The sequence below is a fragment of the Dipteris shenzhenensis genome, chromosome 4 (assembly GCF_047967505.1).
Source record: "Dipteris shenzhenensis isolate YYH24624 ecotype China chromosome 4, Dip_SZ_1.0, whole genome shotgun sequence".
Classification (NCBI taxonomy): Eukaryota; Viridiplantae; Streptophyta; class Polypodiopsida; order Gleicheniales; family Dipteridaceae; genus Dipteris; species Dipteris shenzhenensis.
The window spans coordinates 4,523,357-4,543,164 of NC_141599.1; the positions used below are offsets into that span (position 1 = coordinate 4,523,357).

The following is a 19,808-nucleotide window of genomic DNA, read 5'->3' on the forward strand; positions in this document are numbered from 1 at the left end:
TATTCAAACACATATCTAGATACACTTGAAATGGGCTTCGCTTTGATATAAGTTTCATAAGAAACAGAGAAGCGGTCGGAAAGATATGGGCAGTTTACTAGATGGGGGTAAAAACTGTCTAAAAAAGAAATAGTCACACACAGAGAGTCATAGATTTTTGATCTAAAATCTAATACAATAACTGAAAACAAGAGTGATGCTCCTTGAAGAGAGCTTCACGTTGATATAAGTTTCTTCCAAATCGGACGATCGAGCAAAAAGCTATGAGCAATATACTGACGGGGGGTCAAACTGTCATGAAAAACACCTACTCCTTCAACTGGTGCCGACTTGGGAGAATACTACCTCCATGCTTAGACTTCATCAATGATCCAAATCCCATATATGTCATTTAGGAGGGAAGGAAGAGCTCCCTTTGTGGCTTGGGAAATAGATAAACCATGTATGCACAATGAGCGGCCGAATAGACAACACTTTTGAGCACTTTGGAAGAGAAAGCAATGGAAAAAGCGAAGAGAGACTCAAGAGAGAGAGCCTAAAGTAACCTTCATTACCAATAGAGTGAGACTCCACTCCAATGCAACTCAAAATACTACATATACAAGGGAGAAGAAGAGGTTTCATACGTACAAGAGGGAGCGGAAGCTCCAAGACTACTCATAGAGAGAATAAACTAGAGAGAGATCGACTCAAGAGTCTACATAAGAGAATATCTGAGAGAAGACTCATGAAAGAGGCTTGAGGATTCTAGAGCTACAGTAACATGAGGCCTAATGGTGGAAGAGATAATGAACAAGGGAGAGGAGGGCTCCTTTTATAGAGATTTTGTCACCCTCCTTCACCCATTTACAATTGCTGCCTGTAGATTACACATAAGCCCGTATGTCACCATCCATGTCCTTTTTGGCTACTCTTGCCATGTGTCCCATCATAAGTGAGAGCCACTAATCACTTGATACTCAAACTCTTATCAAACATAGAAATAAACAATACCAATGCCAAATAAAAAATATTAATTTTTGGCGTCACACTGCCATCCAACTACCACACTCCTTTCATTCCCTCATTTCTCTTCCCTCTCTCTCATTTCTGAGCTCCATTCCGAACTTTTCTTGCTCCAACCTTATTTTCAAGTCTCTTTTTCTTTTAAGCATAAAGATTCTCTCTCTATTCTCCCTATCATGGGATGGAATCTCATGCCAAAATCTCATCATTTCCCTTCTTTACGTGCATTTCCCTCCCATTTCGCTCTCATTCTTTTAAAACTTTCAAGATTTTTAAACAAGATTCACTCCGCGTTCTTCTTGCTCTATCTTGGGTGCTTTTCTTTCAAATCCCACCACTTCTTCTCTGATCTTAGATTCTCTTGTGATCTCAAATCATTCTTGTGCATAAACTCGAGGCAATTAATGTTATGGACAATGAATGATGTAAGGTGTTTCGAGCTTAGAAGGAGCTACTAGGTGAGATTCTTTGAGAAAGGTTGAAAGAAGATTGATTTTCAAGGTGTTACACTTGGCTATGCATAAATCTTTTGTCCATGTCTGAACATTGTTTAAAGAGAACATGATTTCAAAGAGCTTGTGAAGTTTTGGGATCTATCCAAGCAGCTTTCATGGACGTCGAGGTGAGATATCCTTTGGAACAATGCAAGATAGTGGAAATGATGCAACTTTGAAGAAATAATTAGTTTATACTTCATTTTGAGTAGTTGTGTTGTTTTCTTTACTACATTGTTTGAAAATCTTGAAAGATTTGTTTGTTTTAAAAGAAACTTCATGAAAAGTGAGCTTATAGAGGCTTTCTTACAAGAAAGAGAAGTCACAACACTCTTACTATGTATAGTTTTCTAAAAGATTGTTTGAAATAGATTTGAAGATGTTTGGGAGAATGTAATTTGTTTCGGAGCAAGAACCATCAACTTCAACCTCCTGAAGTACAAGAGGGGCCATTAAGAATCAAGAACTATCATTCAGAAGTTTGGGATTTATTTTATATTTGATAGTTTAACAATGTTTGTAGTATTCAAATGTGATTTGTGTTGTTTATTCATGATTTACAAAGTCGAGTTTGCCTCTAAATTTGCTAAATGCAAGTTACTTATTTATTGTTTGTGTGATATCTTTGTATGTGATATTAGTTTTTTTTTCTATCACTTTACAATGTATATGTGCTAATGTTATTGATATTCATACTTTGTTTTAAAATTTGATTTATTTAACATGAAATATTTTAGCTATGCTTAGGATATTTAATTGTATTATGTGTTGTTCTAAGTAATTTACTAAGTTAAGTGTCTTACTATGTTTTTCTAAGGCAAGGTCATTTTATTTATTATTTACATGATCTATATATGTGGTATTAGTTTTGTGTATTGGAGATATATATGTTTGCTGATGTCAATATTATAGTATGTTAGGTGTAAAGTGTATGAAACCATGCAGGCCCTCAAGAAAAAGAAAAAGGTGAGGTTCATGATCACATGAATATGCAATAGTTTTTTTGTCATGGTAGAAGCATTCATCAAACTATGGATCTCTAAATAAAAAGAAAAATCCGTCTCCCAACTAAACACATCAATTACATATTAGTTACTTTGTCCATGCACCCCAGGGGATTCACTCTTCATTAAAGGGAGACATAACCTACGTGTATGAACTTCAAGAAAACCCCCTATTTAAGATCCACGTAGGATAATAAAACACCCCTATTTAAGCTTATAAGATACCACCAAAATTCTATTATGTCCCCCACCTTTCCTTAAACCTACATTCTTTCTCAAGCATTTAGATTACACAATAAGCAAATTTATATTACTTTCCCTATGACTATTTAAAACCATACACAAAACCAAACTTGTTTGGACTAGTTACCCAATGTAGCCTATACTATGTCCCTCCTCTTAATATGGCATGCCCCCTAACTTAAATTCAATATTGGGAAAAAATACAAAGGCCCCTCACCCCTAATGTATAAGCTTATGCCTCATTTAAAAAAAACCCCCTAATATACACTCACGTGATATCATAAGTTTCCCCCTGTGAAACCCTCGAGCCATGCACAAACATAGGTTAATTAGCCTCCATGGGCCAAAACAAATAGGAATAAAATTAAGTTGTGCAAATGATATTTAGAGCTATTGCATTTGGATTGTGATCTCAATTGTCGCCTTGTTTTCTACAGAAGACTTTATTGAAGCATCTATGAGAATGAGCTCCTTTAAGCATCTTTATGGATGAACCTTCAATTATCGTATCCATTTCAAGGGTTGCAAATTGTAGGAAAAACCAAGATGCTCATGAATGGTGCCTTACATCATCAATGTATCCCCCCAATTGAGAAGTTATTGTATACATAAATGCATTAATTAGTGGAAAAAGGAGGAAAGGAGGGGTAAAGATAAGAGTGATTAATGAAGAGTTCCTTGTATATGTGAGGGGAGATGCCCCTCACCTCTTATTTCTCAAGGTGAGAATTATACTCTATCTCTCTTACAATATCTTTGTTAATGGATGCCTTGATTTCAACTCCCCCCTTTGCATGAAATTTTGAAGCCATCCCTTAGACCTTAGCTTCCACCTTTTCACCGAAGAAATCAATTAAATTTCACAATTAAAAAATAAAGGCACTTTTCTTAGGTTACTTTACTTAGGGAATGATTTGTTGAGATTAAGGGCCATTAGAATGTGTACATGGGAAGTATAGACTTAAGGCCTTAGCACATGGAGGATGGGTTTAGGATGGGAATTTATTTCTCCCATCCTAGACCAACCAAGTGGTCTTGGATGGATTTATTAGAATGGGAGTAGCCACTTTTTCTCCCATCCTGGACCATGGCCTCTAGACCCGGTAAACAAAATGGATTCTCGATTCAAAAATATTGAAGGATGACATGTGTCCCGCTCCTCAGGTGGTCTCCACCTCCTAAACACATGAAATGATGCCATGTATCCTCTTCCACCTAAACCCACCCCTAGTTCTTTTTTTATTAGCACATGGTGGGATGGGAATAGGATAGAAATATGTATGGGACCACCTTTTCCCATTCCCATCCTATTTCTTCCCATGTGCTAAGCCCCTTAGTACGAATGAACAAAGGAATTAAGTGAGAGCTGGTATCCTTGATTACTTGGTTAAGATTCCAATGGGCAAAGGGCTTATGGATCTTATGTAGAACATGTACTTCATACTAGGTAAGGTTAGATTATTTGTGTCCTTGCATATACATACTTGCACGTGCACAAAAACATGCATGGCAAGTTCTATAACATGAGTCTTGTTTTTGGCCTGCCCTCTGTGTAGCCTTAGCAACGATGCAATTTTGGGAAAGCAAAAATTAGGCATTTCTTGAATTTTTTGGAAGTGCATTTTTCCTATCGGCTCTCTTTCAGTGGACTTCAATGCAAACTTTAAAGTGGTTGACTTTCTCTCTCTCTCACCTCTCTCTCTCTCTCTCTTAAGAGAGGATCTCCACCTTTTCTCCCACACCCTCCCTTCTCTCTCTCTCTCTTTTATCTCCTGGAGTCTTCCTCCACACCATTTTCAGTGGATTCCTTTTTGTTTACTTTTTTGATCTTGGGCAAGCCTTATGAATGATTGAATATCATTCACCTTGTTAATAGTATGGACATGATAACAAGGACCTTATTGTTATTTTGATAGTAAGGACATGATAATAAGGTTATTACCTGGGGTATTGCTTGTTCTATTTAACGTGAGATTTCTCACATCGTTTCTTTGTTACCACTTGAGGCGGTTCCACTCAGAGGAATATGACATTCTGTATCTCTCTTGAGTAGGTTCTCCCTTTCATATTATGCAATTAGTTGAGGAACGTCATTTCCTGTACATGCGGTTTGGGAACCAGCAGAATGCCTTCTTTAGCTCTGTTACAGTCCTCAGATCTCAAATTCTAGTCTTGAAGAAGAGAAATGGATACACGAATTCCTTAACTTTCAGGTCGTGCATTCCTGATTCCCCATATCCCTTTGCAAGTGTTATGGTGAAGGGCTGTGAGCAGCACAAGAGTGGATTGGTCTGGCATACGATCCCATTCTCCGTAGGAAGCATTGAAGCAGTTCATTAGTCGAAGTTGTCTGTGTCATCTCGGTTCTTGTAATGGATAATAATTTCTTCTGATGAGAACTCGAACTCATCCGAGAGCGATAAGGCATAAGCATCATCGTTGGATTGAAATTGAAAGTACATTACCGCTCCTAGAATGCAAACTAATAGAGACACAATACCGCTACGAGAAGCATTCCGCTCCATCAAGATTGCCTGAGCGAAGGTAAAAGGCAGTTGACAGAGCACATCTATAATGATACAAGCGGTTGCTGAAGCCGCCTTCAGACATTCGTATCTGTAGAAGCAGTCTGCCGCATTGAAAAGGCACGAGGCTGTCAATATTATCGCCACTTTTGGAAGATGAGAGAGCAGCACATTGGCTGCAATTATTTCTCCGTTAAAGACTACAAATGCTGGAGCACATCCCTGCAAAGAAGTATCCACCTTTGCCAATCAACAAATGCATCACCATCATTCTGCAAACTAACGCAACTGATCAGTGTCGAATGGCTTCAGCGCTTCTGAAATGCCGGTGCATCGAGTACGACTCTTGGTATTAAAGCTTCAAGAATCATCGTCGCTTCTATCTATAATTTGAACACCCGGATCTGGCTACAGAGGATTACTTGAGGAACAGGGAATTGGGACAACAGATCTTGATGAAAGGGATATAGGATTTTACCAGAGAGAGAAGGTTGCGATAAAGAACAATATTCCAGGTCTTCAGGTCCAATGTCATAATCAAATGCTTCATATACATCATCTGCACGCAGGGATAAATTATAGGTCCGCAACAGTGTAAAAGGAGTGGAAGTCCAGAGAAACTGATGAAGGCAAACTCAAAGAAGACGTTGAGAATAAGATAAACCTCCACGGCTTTGGAAAGCAAAAAAGTTAGAGCCCAGGAACAACTGTTAAGGAGGAAACGCGCGTCGTTCAGAACGTAAGAAACGGCACCCCCAATAAGGATGAGCAATGAAGCAAACGCTTCTTTGGAAGGCCTCGGTCCTTTCGTACATACCGCCTCTCCTATTGCCACCACCATAGTCGTACAGGAGTGGAGAACAAACATGGTCTGTGAAAACGGTTTCCAAGCTCACTATGATGAGTGCGACTGCAAAAGGACGCCCCTGAAATTGTAAGAAAAATTATGTGTGATAACCCGTTCATGATGCCAACCTCTGAATTTGCGTTCTTTTGCAGCTCCTTGTTGGCGAAGACGGAAAGGCTTCCCAAAGCCACAGCAGGAAGGAGCTTCTTCGCAGCCTTGAAATTTGCAGGATCGCGACGACTGATCTTCAATCGGCCTAATTTGAATGCAAGCAGAGAAGAGGAGATACATTGCAGACCAGTGACGATGCCAAGGAAAGGGAAAACGGCTAGTGCGAGATTGTTCACGACGGCTAGGACGGCAGCGCTGACTGCGAATCCTACGATGGACATTACTGTTGCCTTGTCGAACTGAATTGCAGAATGCATGCCTGATTGCTACCGTATGATCAAATTTCCGGTCCAGCAAGCAACCAAGATTGTAGCAACTTCGGGAGGACCGTTGTCGATCTCAGTGTCTATTTTGACGCAGCTTCACCTCCGGCAAGCTTGTACGTGAATTTTGTTTCCGAGAAGGGAATGGTAACAATTGCAGCCTGCATCGAGTTTCCTTCCGATCAGGAAATGCTAAGGGAAAGAAAGACGCATAATTGGAGCCAGCCAGAAATCGTAACAAATGCAGGCAGCATCCAATCAGGAGATGCTAAGGGAGACGAATCACAAATTAAGGGGGAGCATAAGGCATGCATAAATCGGAGCAATATATGAACTGTGTGTATACTGCGTCAGGCGGGGAGCTTGCCTGCAGAAAGCATCATGTGCGCTGGTTCGTCCCAATGAGGACATAAATTGCGACTGGAATGATCGAAGGGAAGCAGGAAACGATGCGAAATCGCTCCGGAAGTGAGGCATGAGAGGCTGAAGGAGGTCGATGGGAGAGAAGATGATGAAGAAGAAGCTGTGTGAAAAGAAGCAAAGCAAGGATGAGGAAGAAGAAGAAGAAGAAGAAGAAGAAGAAGAGAAGGGAGGGGGAAAGCCGTCTAGCAGGTTAATCAATCGTCAACCTTTGATTCATTAACTTTAATCACCCTTAATTATCCTTGTTCCCAATACATAATCACTATTATACTCCCCCCTCCCCCCCCCCCCCCCCTCCCCTCGACACCTTCTCCTACAAATGAGGCTTTCACCCCCCAAGTTCCAACACACCTCCAACTCACTCCCTCGCCTTTCTGTCTCTCCACCACAACTCCATATGCATCCAGCTCAGTATCGAATTTCATCTCACACCTCATCTTCTCCCCTCACCCCTTATCCCATTTTACACTTTTTCACATTAACTTAGGCAACTATGCTATGAGAAACTATACTCACATTGCCAGATCCTTTGACCTCCCAATCATCGGAGCATGGTTCAAGCATGACCTTGTGATGACATGTGCACCTTATTCGCATCATATGAGTGAAGCAACATCAATAGCCTCATCCCTCTCCCTTGTATTGGGGTGCCCATTTCAAAAGTATACCCTTTTAGTATAGTGTACATTATACAAACATTTGCTTGAAAATAAAGCATGGCCCCCTTGAATACCGTACATCCTTATTAAAATGACCCCCTTTCCTTACATGTAGGTGGTATCTTTGCATAATCCAAGCACATCCATAAGGGTAAAAAATAAGTACATTAGATTATTAAACCCTCTTGAAAGGGCCTGCTATCTAGTCTATCCATAGGCAAGGGAAATGGCCAAACGTTAAGTTTTTGAGGGTCCTAATCTTGCTCCCTAGCATTGAGGGTCAAGCACTCAAGGGAGGGGCAAAGGGGGAAGGTTAGGATAGGTGTGGGGTTTGGCTCAAATTTTCATGCCAAGCGCCCTTGCAATTCCAGCATCAAGCCACTTATACTAGTCACTTACGACTCTGCCAAAAAGGGAATATTGGTGTCATGCTCACAAGTCAAATTGCTTTGTCTTCACTCAAACAATGTGCATGCATGGGAAGAGGTAAGCCATTGGTGTAAAGAGAAAAATGTCCATGGTTGACCATAGGACAAGCAAACTCTATAAAAGCAAATTTGAAAGACAAACTCAACCCATTGGGCTTTACATTATGTCCTCTTCAAAAAAAGACCTCAAGAGTAAGGTTACACAACATAAGCTCTAGGATACCATCACTACGACAAATGAAGGGACCCTACAAAGATCAACACATGATCCATTAAAGACATGAGAAAATGTAGTAAGGATGATGTAAGCAATATTGCTTCTTTTTTGCACGATAGACACTATGTCCAACATTTTGGGCCTTCCTATTGAGAAACCTTTGTGTTTAATGCCAAAAATAATTAGTGGACTAACTTAATTCTATAAACTATGTACTTCATATTATCTTTACTTTTTTATGAATATAGTTTGGAGAGGAGTGCACAACAAGAACTAGCAACAAGAAATCACTCTATAAGATGTTTCCATGTATTCAACACTATGTTTAATTAGATTAGTGCAAATATAATTTGAGGAAGGGTGAGCAACAACAAAACTATCCATGTTTCATTCATTTTATTTCAACTTTAGGGAGAAGTCAATCACGATGGCATGATGCAAAGCTGATGACAAGGTTAAAGAAAATAAGCATTAACTAAGATTTCAAAGCAATAAGAATTTGCCAACCTTGTCCATCATCTCAAATGAAATAAGCAATTGGATGGAACTTCCAACCCAAATGACTAAAATTTTCAGCTGGCTTAGGTCCCACATATGGTTTAAGACAAAAACCATCCATAGGCTTATTAAATACATTGTCATGCAAAGCAAAAACTATGAATGTTCCTCCCCCCCAAAGCATCAGTGATTTGAAATGGAACGTCATACCTCAGTTTCATTTTACCTAGACGGAGACCCAACTTTGAATTGTACATCATTACAAAATCACCTTTTTTGAATAACTTCAACATGGTGTTTTTGTTTACCCATGCCTGTTCGCACCTCTAGATTATATCGAAAATCAAAGAAATATGGACTCTATCCTTCTCAAGTTGTAGAATTTTCTCCTATCTATCATTCAAGGACTTTATAGGGGTTAATTTGTATTGCATAGCCATAGGAAGTCTTAGTCTTACTATCTCCATAGGTACTAGAGCTTCAAGCCCATATACTCACATGAATGGCGGCATGTCACCTTGAATGCTATTTCAAATGCCCTAATGTGCAAATATAATTTGAGGAAGGGTGAGCAACAAGAAAACCATCCATGTTTCATTCATTTTATTTCAACTTTAGGGGGAAGTTAATCACAATGGCCTGATGCAGAGCTGACAAGGTCAAAGAAAATGAGCGTTAACCAAGATTCCAAAGTAACAAGACTTTGTCAACCTTGGCCATTATCTCAAAAGAAATAAGAAATTGGATGGAACTTCCCAACCCAAATTACTAAAATTGTCAGTTGGCTTAGGTCTCACATATGATTTAAGACGAAAACCATCCATAGGCTTATCGAATACATTGTCATGCAAAGCAAAAACTATGAATGCTCCTCCCCCCCAAAGCATTAATGATTTGAAATGGAAATCATACCTATGTTTCATTTTACCTAGACGGAGACCCAACTTTAAATTGTACATCATTACAAAATCACCTTTTTTGAATAACTTCAACATGGTGCTTGTTTCTACCCATGCCTATCGGCATCTATCAAAAATCAAATAAATATGGACTCTATCCTACTCAGTTGTAGAATTTTCCCCAATCTATCATTCAAGGACTTTATAGGGGATAATTTATATTGTGTAGAAACAAGGAGTCTTAGTCTTGCTATTTGGCCATAGGTACTAGAGCTTCAAGCCCATATACCAACATGAATGGTGGCATGCCTTGTTGAGAGTTCATGCTCAACATCATGTGATCATGTGTGCATAGCACCATAATGTGATCATATGTGCATATAGCACTAGTTAACCCAATAGAGTGCTATAAAGGAAAGGGTTAGATGCCCTAGCCCTAACCCTAACCCTAAATGGGTTTGTATATATTCTACATTTTCAACTAAATCTAGTGTACAGTTAGTCATTTGTGGTGTGCTCTCTAGCTGTGCCCTCTCTCCTCATCTCCACTCTTCTCTCCCCCCTTCATATTTTGTCATGGTACCAGAGCTCCCTTGCCTTTCGTTGAGGCATTGTGATCCATATGCGAGAGTGTGAGAGAGTGATTGAGAGTTCTTGAGTGTTCTCTTCTGTTGACAGAACTTTTGTTTTCTTTGAAAGAAATTTCTATTCATGAGAGATTTTCGTTCATCTCTTCTTCTTAGGGAGAGAAAGAGAGAGATTTTTTTCAGCTTATTCCACGAGAGAGAGCGAGAGTTCTTTATTTCCGTGGAAGAACCGATTCAGTTCATTGAGAGACTCTATATGAGTATTTTTTAGAAAAGAAAGAGTGAGAGTTCTTGAGATAGAGAGTGAAGGAGCCTCTCATTCTAAAGTTGTCGAAGAAAGGCATAGCAAGCTTCATCAACAAAAGCTTTTGGCTCCTCCATGCCTGCAACTAAACAATCTCAACTCAATGACCAAGGCTGCAGTAGCCTATCTAAACAGCTCCAATAGTAGCAACCTATCTCCTAAGGCGCAACTATCCTCTACAATGGCAAACTTTCAACAACAACAGACTGCTCTATCCTCTACAACGACTTTCAACAACGGTGGACTGCTACTCTGCCACTCTGCAATGACCACGGACGTCACTGTAACAAAGGCTTCAACTGTAGCGCCTATAGCCACAAGTTTCAAGCCACGCTCCAAGTCTCACTACGTCTCCAAATGCAATGCCTCCACGAGCAACCTCGACTGTAGCTGTGTTATCCATAGAGGAGACACTCCCGATGACCCTTTCCTGAGCCATTCTATCCACAAGTCGCTCCTCCAAGACGGCTTCTGGCTCACAACATCTGCCTCTTACAACTACAACCCAATAGTCACCCCTCCATAAAACACTCTCAACAAGCTAATGGGCTGAGGTGTGGCTCCATACGAGCAAACTCCAGCATCGCAAAGCAAGCGTCGGCTTGTAGCAGAGCTCTCCATTGACCTGCCTAGCATAAACGATGCCCACACTCTGCATAGTCTCGACCGGCCAGCATCAACAGCCGCCTTAGAGCACCAGAGGCTGCTCAATGCTAGTGCTCTAAATGACCCACGCACCCGTCAGTGCATGCAGCATTAGTTTTCTCCACTTTTGCTCTAGAGAGCCATAGCCAGCTCCAGGCAACAGCGGTTCCCATGGACTCCCACGGCACCAGCTCGTCTGTAATGACGCACCTACAATGTACATGATGAGCCATCCATAGCACCGCCTATGGAGCTCACAAGGACTCCATCTCTGATGGCTCGCAACCTCTCTATCAACAATGACGTCTCAGTGCCAATGGAATCTATAAAGATTTTGGCGAATCTTTAAAAAGATTTCGGTAGCCCAAGACCTGACATGTGGCGCATTGTTCACCACTCTAGGTCACGTCACCACAACCTGGTCAGGGTTTGGCCATGTGGTACCTTATTTGCCACGTAGGCTCTAGCTGCCACATCAACAGGATCGCACACAATGCCACATCATTGCTCAGGTGGCATACCTTAGCCATAAGCCATGTCACCATCAACTACTATGCACTTGCCATGTCAGCAAACGGCCACATCATCATCCAGTTGGTCAAGTGCCACATCATCTCACCTACCACCTCAGCTAACATGTGGCACCCTTATCTTCACTGTCATGTCACCTCTGACACCTCAATAGTCAAAGTCAAAGTGCCATGTCACCTTTGACTAGTCAACAGCCACATGGCGCACACAGTGCCAGCCAAGCACACTTACCTCTCCATAGGCAATTCATGTGACACATAGCTACCACCTCATCACTGCTCCATAGGCACAGTCACTGCACGTGACCCCCTGAGTGCCACATAATCATTGAGCACTTTGCACCCTTTTTTGCCCCTCCACCTAGATCAAGTCGGATCTCTTGATTTAAGAAGAATTTGAGGGCGCTCCAAAAAGAAAAAACGATCAATTTTTCATGCTCTACATGCTCATCACATCATGCACACATTTTGGTGCAAGTATTACTTAGTTTTGAGCCTCACCAACACAAAACCACTTCCTACATGCACATCAGCCTCTACATCGATGCATCTGACCCAGCAATTAAAAAGAACAAAAGAAAAGAAATTATTTGAATTTTCTTTCCTCGATTGACGGTTGGTATAGATCTAGATTAAAGTAGACTAGATCGCCATAGAGGGGACGCTTTGAATCTCCCCAAGTTACCAATCTAAGCCATGTCCAAAATTCCCAACTAGTACCTACAGTCCATATGGTCACAGACAGTTTCACATCATCACATTACCTGAAACCTAGTGTTCATTAGTTCAGTGAGCAGACTTCGGAGTGTTCAGTGGCATTACTAATTGTTCAGTGGGCAGATGGCACATGATTTAATTTCACACACACATGCCATCATTGTAAAGCCTATTCGGCTATTTCACGGCATCATGCACATCATTTCAGCCATGTAAAGCCTCTTGGCTATTCCTAACATCATTTGCCACAAGCCTTGTAATAGATCGGATTTTATATATTATAGTTCTATCTAACCGATAGTTCATATTTCACTTGGCATAGTCAATGTTTTTTGCAGTTGATTCATACAGAGATTTTCACGACACTTTGAGTACATTTCTTGCACCATGTCTACGACTAGCAACCTCAATCTAGAGGCATTTGCTAAGCTAGACAACTCCAATTACGGCACATGGAAATATCGAATGGAGACCATTCTAGTACTTCGGGAATGGTTTACAGAGATGAAACCATTAGAAGGTTAGAAAACTGTCATCTACACAGCAGACAATACACCGAATCCAGTTCAAGGGACATATGTTATCCCTATGAACAATTTCACTGGTACGAAAGGATTGGTGAAAGATGTGATCTATGTTCCGAAACTCAGCAAGAACCTTTTGTCATCAATAGGTCCAATGACGGAACACAACTACCGAGTCATCTTCGATGGAGATGAATGCACTATCAGAGATAAATCTAGAAGATGTCAGCTAGTAGCAAAAGGTGTCAAGGAGGGACACTTGTACAGAATGCTAGCTACAGTACCAAAAAAGCATGCCTTGTGAGCTCAACTGCAACAGATGCCACTATCTGCAAAATGGCACAAGAGATATGGTCATGTCAATTTCAAGTACTTGTTAGATCTCAGGAATCAAAATATGGCAATCAAGATTCCAAAGCTACAGTTTCTTGGAAAATTTTGTGAAGCATGCTGCTTCGACAAACAAAAGCAAACCAATTTCGATAGAAGTACGTCTCATGCACGACGTATTCTTGATTTGATACATACAAATGTATAGGGTTATGCCCAGACCCACAACATCAATGCTTCACTTTACTACTTGACTTTCATCGACGACTACAGCACGACTACAGCAGATATTGTTGGGCCTACTTTTTGAAAGAGAAATTTGAAGTGTTTTCCAAATTTCAAGAATTCAAAGCCATGGTAGAAAACTAGACAGGCAGAAAGATCAAAGTCATGAGATCAGATAGAGGAGGTGAATACATGTCTTCAGCATTCATGAACTTTTGCAACAATCACAGCATTCGAAGATAGTTCACATGTGCAGATACTCCTTAGCAGAATGCAAGAGCTAAAAGGAAGAATGGGACTTTAGCAAGACAATGCTAAAGCAAGGTATGACACCTTATGAAGAATTCACTGGACATAAACCACACATTCGGCATCTCTGCATATTTGGTTGCATAGCATATGCCCACATACATGATGATCATCGCAAGAAATTAGATGTGAAGTCGTGCAAATGAATCGAAGAAAGAAAAGCATACAAGTTGTATGATCCCATCAACCACAAGGCTCCCGCAAGGTCATTATCTCCAGAGATGTAATCTTTGATGAGGAATTAGAATGGAAAACCTCAAATACACAGGAGATAGAAGCACCGACTTCATAGTCATCTATAGAACAGGTTGATGAAGAAGAGCAAGAATTGCCAGAAACACTACAAGCAGAGCCACAGTAGCTTAGACGGTCTACTAGGGAAAGCAGACCACCAACCAAATTGACATATGCGCAGAAAGGCAAAGCAATTTAGGTTGAAACCACCAACTATGCTCTTATAACTACCATCATGGCTACAGAAGAGCCAGTGTACTTTGAAGATGCAATAGAAAAGCCAGAATGGCAAACTGCTACTATGAATGAAGAAATGGATGCTTTGTATAAGAATAATACTTGGGAATCATGCAACCTTCCACTAGGAAAGAAGGCCATAGCAAACAAATGGGTATTCAAAGTGAAGTACAATCCAGATGGAAGTATTCAAAGATACAAAGCAAACTAGTTGCAAAGGGATTTGCATAGCAATATGGTCAAGATTATGATGAGACTTATGCTCCAGTAGCAAAGATGGATTCCATACAAATCTTGATATCACTAGCGACACTCAGTAGATGGAATGTGTATCATCTCGATGTCAAGAATGCATTTCTCAATGGTTACCTAGACGAGAAAGTCTACATGTAACAACCAGTAGGTTATGTTGAACGAGGAAAGGAGAATAAGGTTTGTCATCTCAAAAAAGTCTCTATGGCTTAAAGCAAGCACCTAGAAGTTGGTACAGCAGAATCAACAAGTATTTTGCTGATCTGGGATATATGAAGTCCAATGCAGATCATACTCTCTACTACAAAGTTCAAGGGGAAGACATTACTATTGCACTTTTGTACGTAGATGATCTGATTGTGACCAGAAGCAAGGATAGCTTCATCAGAAAGCTAAAACAAGACTTATCTACAGAGTTCGACATGAAAGATCTTGGACTTATGCACTATTGTCTTGGAATTGAGATCTGGAGAGATTCAGATAACACATTCATGAGTCAACTCAAGTATGTTAATAGTCTCCTGAAGAAGTTTCATAACGCAGATTGCAAGATTGCAGCCACTCCCATGGAACGGAGTTTGAAACTTACTAAAGATTTAAAAAAGCCTACAGTCAATGACAGGTACTACAAGCAGCTCATTGGATCTCTTATATATCTAACTATCACACGGCCAGATATTTGTTACACAGTAAGCTCACTAGCACAGTTTATGGCAAATCCAAAACAGTCTCACTGGAATGTAGTCAAAAGAGTCTTGAGATACATCAGAGGTACACGAAAGTTTTGAATAGAATACAGGCGAAGTCATCCACGGTTGCATGGATACTATGATAGTGACTATGCTGGAGATCATGAGACTAGGAGATCGACACGGGGATATGCATTTTTCCTTGGTCAAGGTGCTATATCATGGTTGTCAAAACAAACATCCAACTTTCTCTTTGTCTTCGACTAAAGCAAAATATAGGGCACTCACTATAGGTGCATGTGAGGCTATATGGCTCAAAAGACTATTGTCAAAAACAGATTACTTTGATGAGTCAAAGCCAACAACAATATACTATGATAACCAATCGGCTCAAAAAGAATCCAGTATATCACTCTAGGACAAAGCACATTGATGTCAGAGAGCACTTCATCAGAGAAAGAGTGTTACGTGGTGACATCACACTATAGCATTGTGATAGCAAAGAGAATGTTGCAGACATCTTTACCAAACCACTCGGTAAAGAGCTTTTCGAGAAACATCGACTAGCTCTTGGTTTGATAAGAGGAAGGACATTCCCATTAAAGGGGTGTGATGGAATGTAATGCTCAGTCCTTCTTCGATTCCCTAGAATCACCATCTTGAGGGAACGCCTACTTCATGATGTTGATCTTGAGAGAAGGTGTTGAGATTTCACGCTCAACATCGTGTGATCATGTGTGCATAGCACCATCATTGGATCATATGTGCATAGCACTAACCCAATAGACTGCTATGAAGGAAAGGGTTAGATGCCCTAACCCTAATCCTAAATGGGTTTGTATATGTTCTACATTTTCAACTAAATCTAGTGTACAGTTAGTCATTTGTGGTGTGCTCTCTAGCTATGCCCTCGCTCCTCATCTCCACTCTTCTCCTCTCCCCTCTTCATATTTTGTCATGCCTAAGGTCACCTTGAATGCTATTTCAAATGCCCTAATGCTGAACAAAACTCTTGATCCCAATTTGTTTTATTCTCTAAAATTGTCTTCTTCAAAGTTTAGAGTAAAATTTTGCTATAACTTTATACTTGTCCATTAGTTGGTAGATAATAAGTCCTTAAATTCTTGTGAACAATCATATGCAATGTTGTCAATTTGGTAATCACCTTATTCAAAAAATTAACACCTTGACTAAAATCCAATTCAATCAGACAACCAAACCCGGTCATATGTAGGAAATCCTAGCCAGAGGATGCAAGGTTGTCCACATTGATGAATTAAGGGATAATGTGTTAACTCTTAAAGACAAAAATAGCTTCTACATAATTGAAGCCATGGAGAATTTAGTCCTTGTCAATGAAACTTCACACGAAGTTATATAAGGATGTACGCTCTAAAGACTAATGCAAGCTTCCTTCACAAGGAGTTAAACATGCTATGCATGTTTAAGTAAACACAACCACTTCAAAATCAAATGTTGACTAAGAGGCCCTAGCAACCGATACTTGTCAACAATGTGGTAGGAATTATTACAATACTAATCCTACTTCAAAGGTCATATTAAAGCACATTGTCACACAAAAGTGCATCCATATGCCTGACATCTACACTGATAAAGGTAGCAAAAATTATTGTTGGACAAAACCCTTCATGGAAGGCTCTTCTTTTGATTAATCTTCATGAGTAGTGCTTGAATCCTATACTTTTATTAGCTATGAAGAACTTGACAGTGATTGGTGGCTCATATGAAGGCATTTTGATTGGAGGATCTATACGGCTGACTAAACATGACTACCAAACATCATTTGCATGGCAAGAGCACATGGGAATTTTCAAAGGCTCTTGGAGACATGGTGGAACACCAATGTGGTATCACTAGATGCATTGAGTAGACAAGAAATGTAAGGATAACGAAGCTGACAAGTTTTGGTGACAAGATGAGAAAGTGATAGGCATGTTGAGATGCATGCTTGGACGACACTATTTCCATCACCTCCACATTTCAAAGTCAATGGTAAATAACTGGGTAATGCTTGAAGCTGTATTTGGTGTTAGAATGAAACATTCAAATGCTACCTAAAATAAGAACTTTTCAGTCTACAAATGAAAGAAAATGAGAGTCTAGGTACTTTCTTGAATTCAATAAAAGCAATACTGAAAAAATTAAGTGTAATAGGTACAAGAATAGATCTAGATTATTCTAGAGCAATACTTCTTGCAAGTTTGCCTTCTTGATATTTTAAGACTATTAGAATTTTAAGGATGGATGATGACTTGGATTTTTGGGATGATGTGTCATTGTTACGGAGTGAAAAAAGCGGAGAAGAATCCTTAGAGACAAATGGTGAGCCAGCTTATGCAATAGAAGAGTAGAAAATCTCAAAGAAGGATAAGCAAGCTTGTGAGTATCAGGCCATGTAGAGAAACACTATTGGAAAAGACAAAGAGATGAGAAATAAAAAAGGCTTGCATTGTGGAAGATTCAACCTGTGAAGGAACATAGTGAGTTTGCAACTATATTGGCTTATGGTTTTCATTTTTTAAGATTTGGCTCTATAGAGTATTCTCTTTACTAGCACCTGTGAAGAGTGGGCTTATGGTTTCCATTTTTAAAGATCTGGCTCCATAGGGTATTCTCCTTCCTAGCACTTGTTTTGTGTTCTGGTGGTTCAACAATTTTCATTTTAGTAGGCAAAGTTTTCGTGTTGAACTTTACACTTCATTTTTTCTCCCCCATTCAACTTCTAGGGGGAATGGGGGGGGCTTCCCTTCATTAAGGTTTGTGAGTGGTGCTTGAATCCTATATTCTAATTCAATTTGTCTAGTTGACATGAAGAACCTAGTAGTAATTAATAGTTCACAAAAAGACATTTTGATTGGAGAATCTATACGGCTGCCTAAGCATATGGCTGCCGAATGCCATCATCATGGCAAGTGCATGTGGGAGTTCTAAAAGGCTCATGGAGCCACAATGGAAACATTGACATGGTATCACTATATGCATTGGTTGCATTGCATGTGCACGATGATGCTTCTCAAAGGTTTGTTTATTTCAAGAGCCAAGCTAGTTTTTGATCAGCTTATAGAGTGAGAGCAGCTACACAACCTTCGATCGCACATTCGAGTCCACTATGGCTCTTCCTTGTGAGCTAGGCTTGCTCAATTGGTCTACTAGTAGTTTGATGTAGGAGGTCATGTCATACTAGCTTAGCTGAGTAGTTCATAGAATTAGAGTTTTTTTGTAATTGGCAACAAACAATCCAAGTAGTAGTGTGGCATGTCCATGATATTACAGTCAACTTTGTCTCTCTATTTTTCTTTAATACAATAGCATTTTTGGTCTACCGTATTGATTCCTCCTTGAACTTTGTGTGTGAAATAAGTTCATGTAAGCTGCATGTGATAATAGAAGGGAGAGAAGATTTTAGTCCAGCACAATCTTAGGTCCTATTTTTCGACACTTTCAACTATTTTTCACAAACAAAGTAGACAAATGATATTTAACTTGTTTTAGATTTTACTATGCAATTAATTCCTCAACATGAGGCATTCCAAGCAAATAATCTACAAGGATTCAACAATTTTAAAAAAGTTACAACATGCATAGTGCATCCAATGCACTGAACATCTATGATGTAATACATCAATCTTTGACATCAATTATAGTTAGCATCAATCAAAGATTCTTCATCTCATGATAGAACCATGTAGTGTTCACACTTGTGCATATAGCTCCAACAATTTCTCCAGCATAAAAACATATGGATATGCTACATGAATCCTAACATAGGTCCTAGTACCTTCATACTACTCCAACACATAGGGCATAGAACCTTGCTTTAACAAATTATCATGATCTAATATTCATCAGCAAGATTTAAAATCAATTACTCTCATATATGAAATTCTTGTGACAGGATTTGTTGAGTAGTTGGATATGAAATTGAAACATGGCATAGATGTTAATTATATCTTCCAATCAATTCTAATTTGGACTTTAACAATTCTTTACTGTGTAGTTTAGCCCAAAAACCATAAATTTTAGATAATCCTATGTGTTCCATGGCATTACACCCATAGTGACTCTCACTATTGTGGCAAAATCTACATTGATCCCTTCCTTGGTAGAGTCCATAAAGACCTATGTGTCTGCAATTAGGCATTTTTCTAAGAACATAATAGTGGACTATCAAAATGAGATTTGGTCAATGTTTTTCACTATATCTCATAGCAACTTAGACAACAAAGGCAAAGCATTGAGGATTGAAGTTGGACACATTAATGACATCATGTCTCATGTGTTATTATACAAAAATTCTATCAAAAACTTTCAACTTGATGATTTCATTAGTAAACTTGAGCTAGTCATGCTCAATGCAACAAATGTTTCTTAGATGCTCGAGTCTCCACCATCAACAATCGTTCAAAGCCATAGTGCTAAAAGTGCTCCACTGATAGCACTTTTTCATTTCTCCTTAATAGTAAATTGGCTATTTTTTAAAGACATGTGTCTTATAGAAGCAAATTTTCCATTTTCTTATTTGACCAAA

General features: G+C 39.5%; 1 protein-coding gene across 1 annotated transcript; it reads right to left on the bottom strand.

The window, feature by feature from the left end:
• Window positions 1-5,082: 5,082 nt before the first annotated feature.
• LOC147902356 (GDP-fucose transporter 1-like) lies at window positions 5,083-6,546 on the bottom strand. The gene is made up of 4 exons (XM_087373201.1): window positions 6,247-6,546; window positions 5,936-6,142; window positions 5,750-5,830; window positions 5,083-5,493 (listed from the first exon to the last, which is right to left on the bottom strand). The coding sequence occupies exons 1-4, from the start codon at window positions 6,544-6,546 to the stop codon at window positions 5,083-5,085; spliced, it is 999 nt and encodes a 332-aa protein (XP_087229327.1).
• Window positions 6,547-19,808: the final 13,262 nt, after the last annotated feature.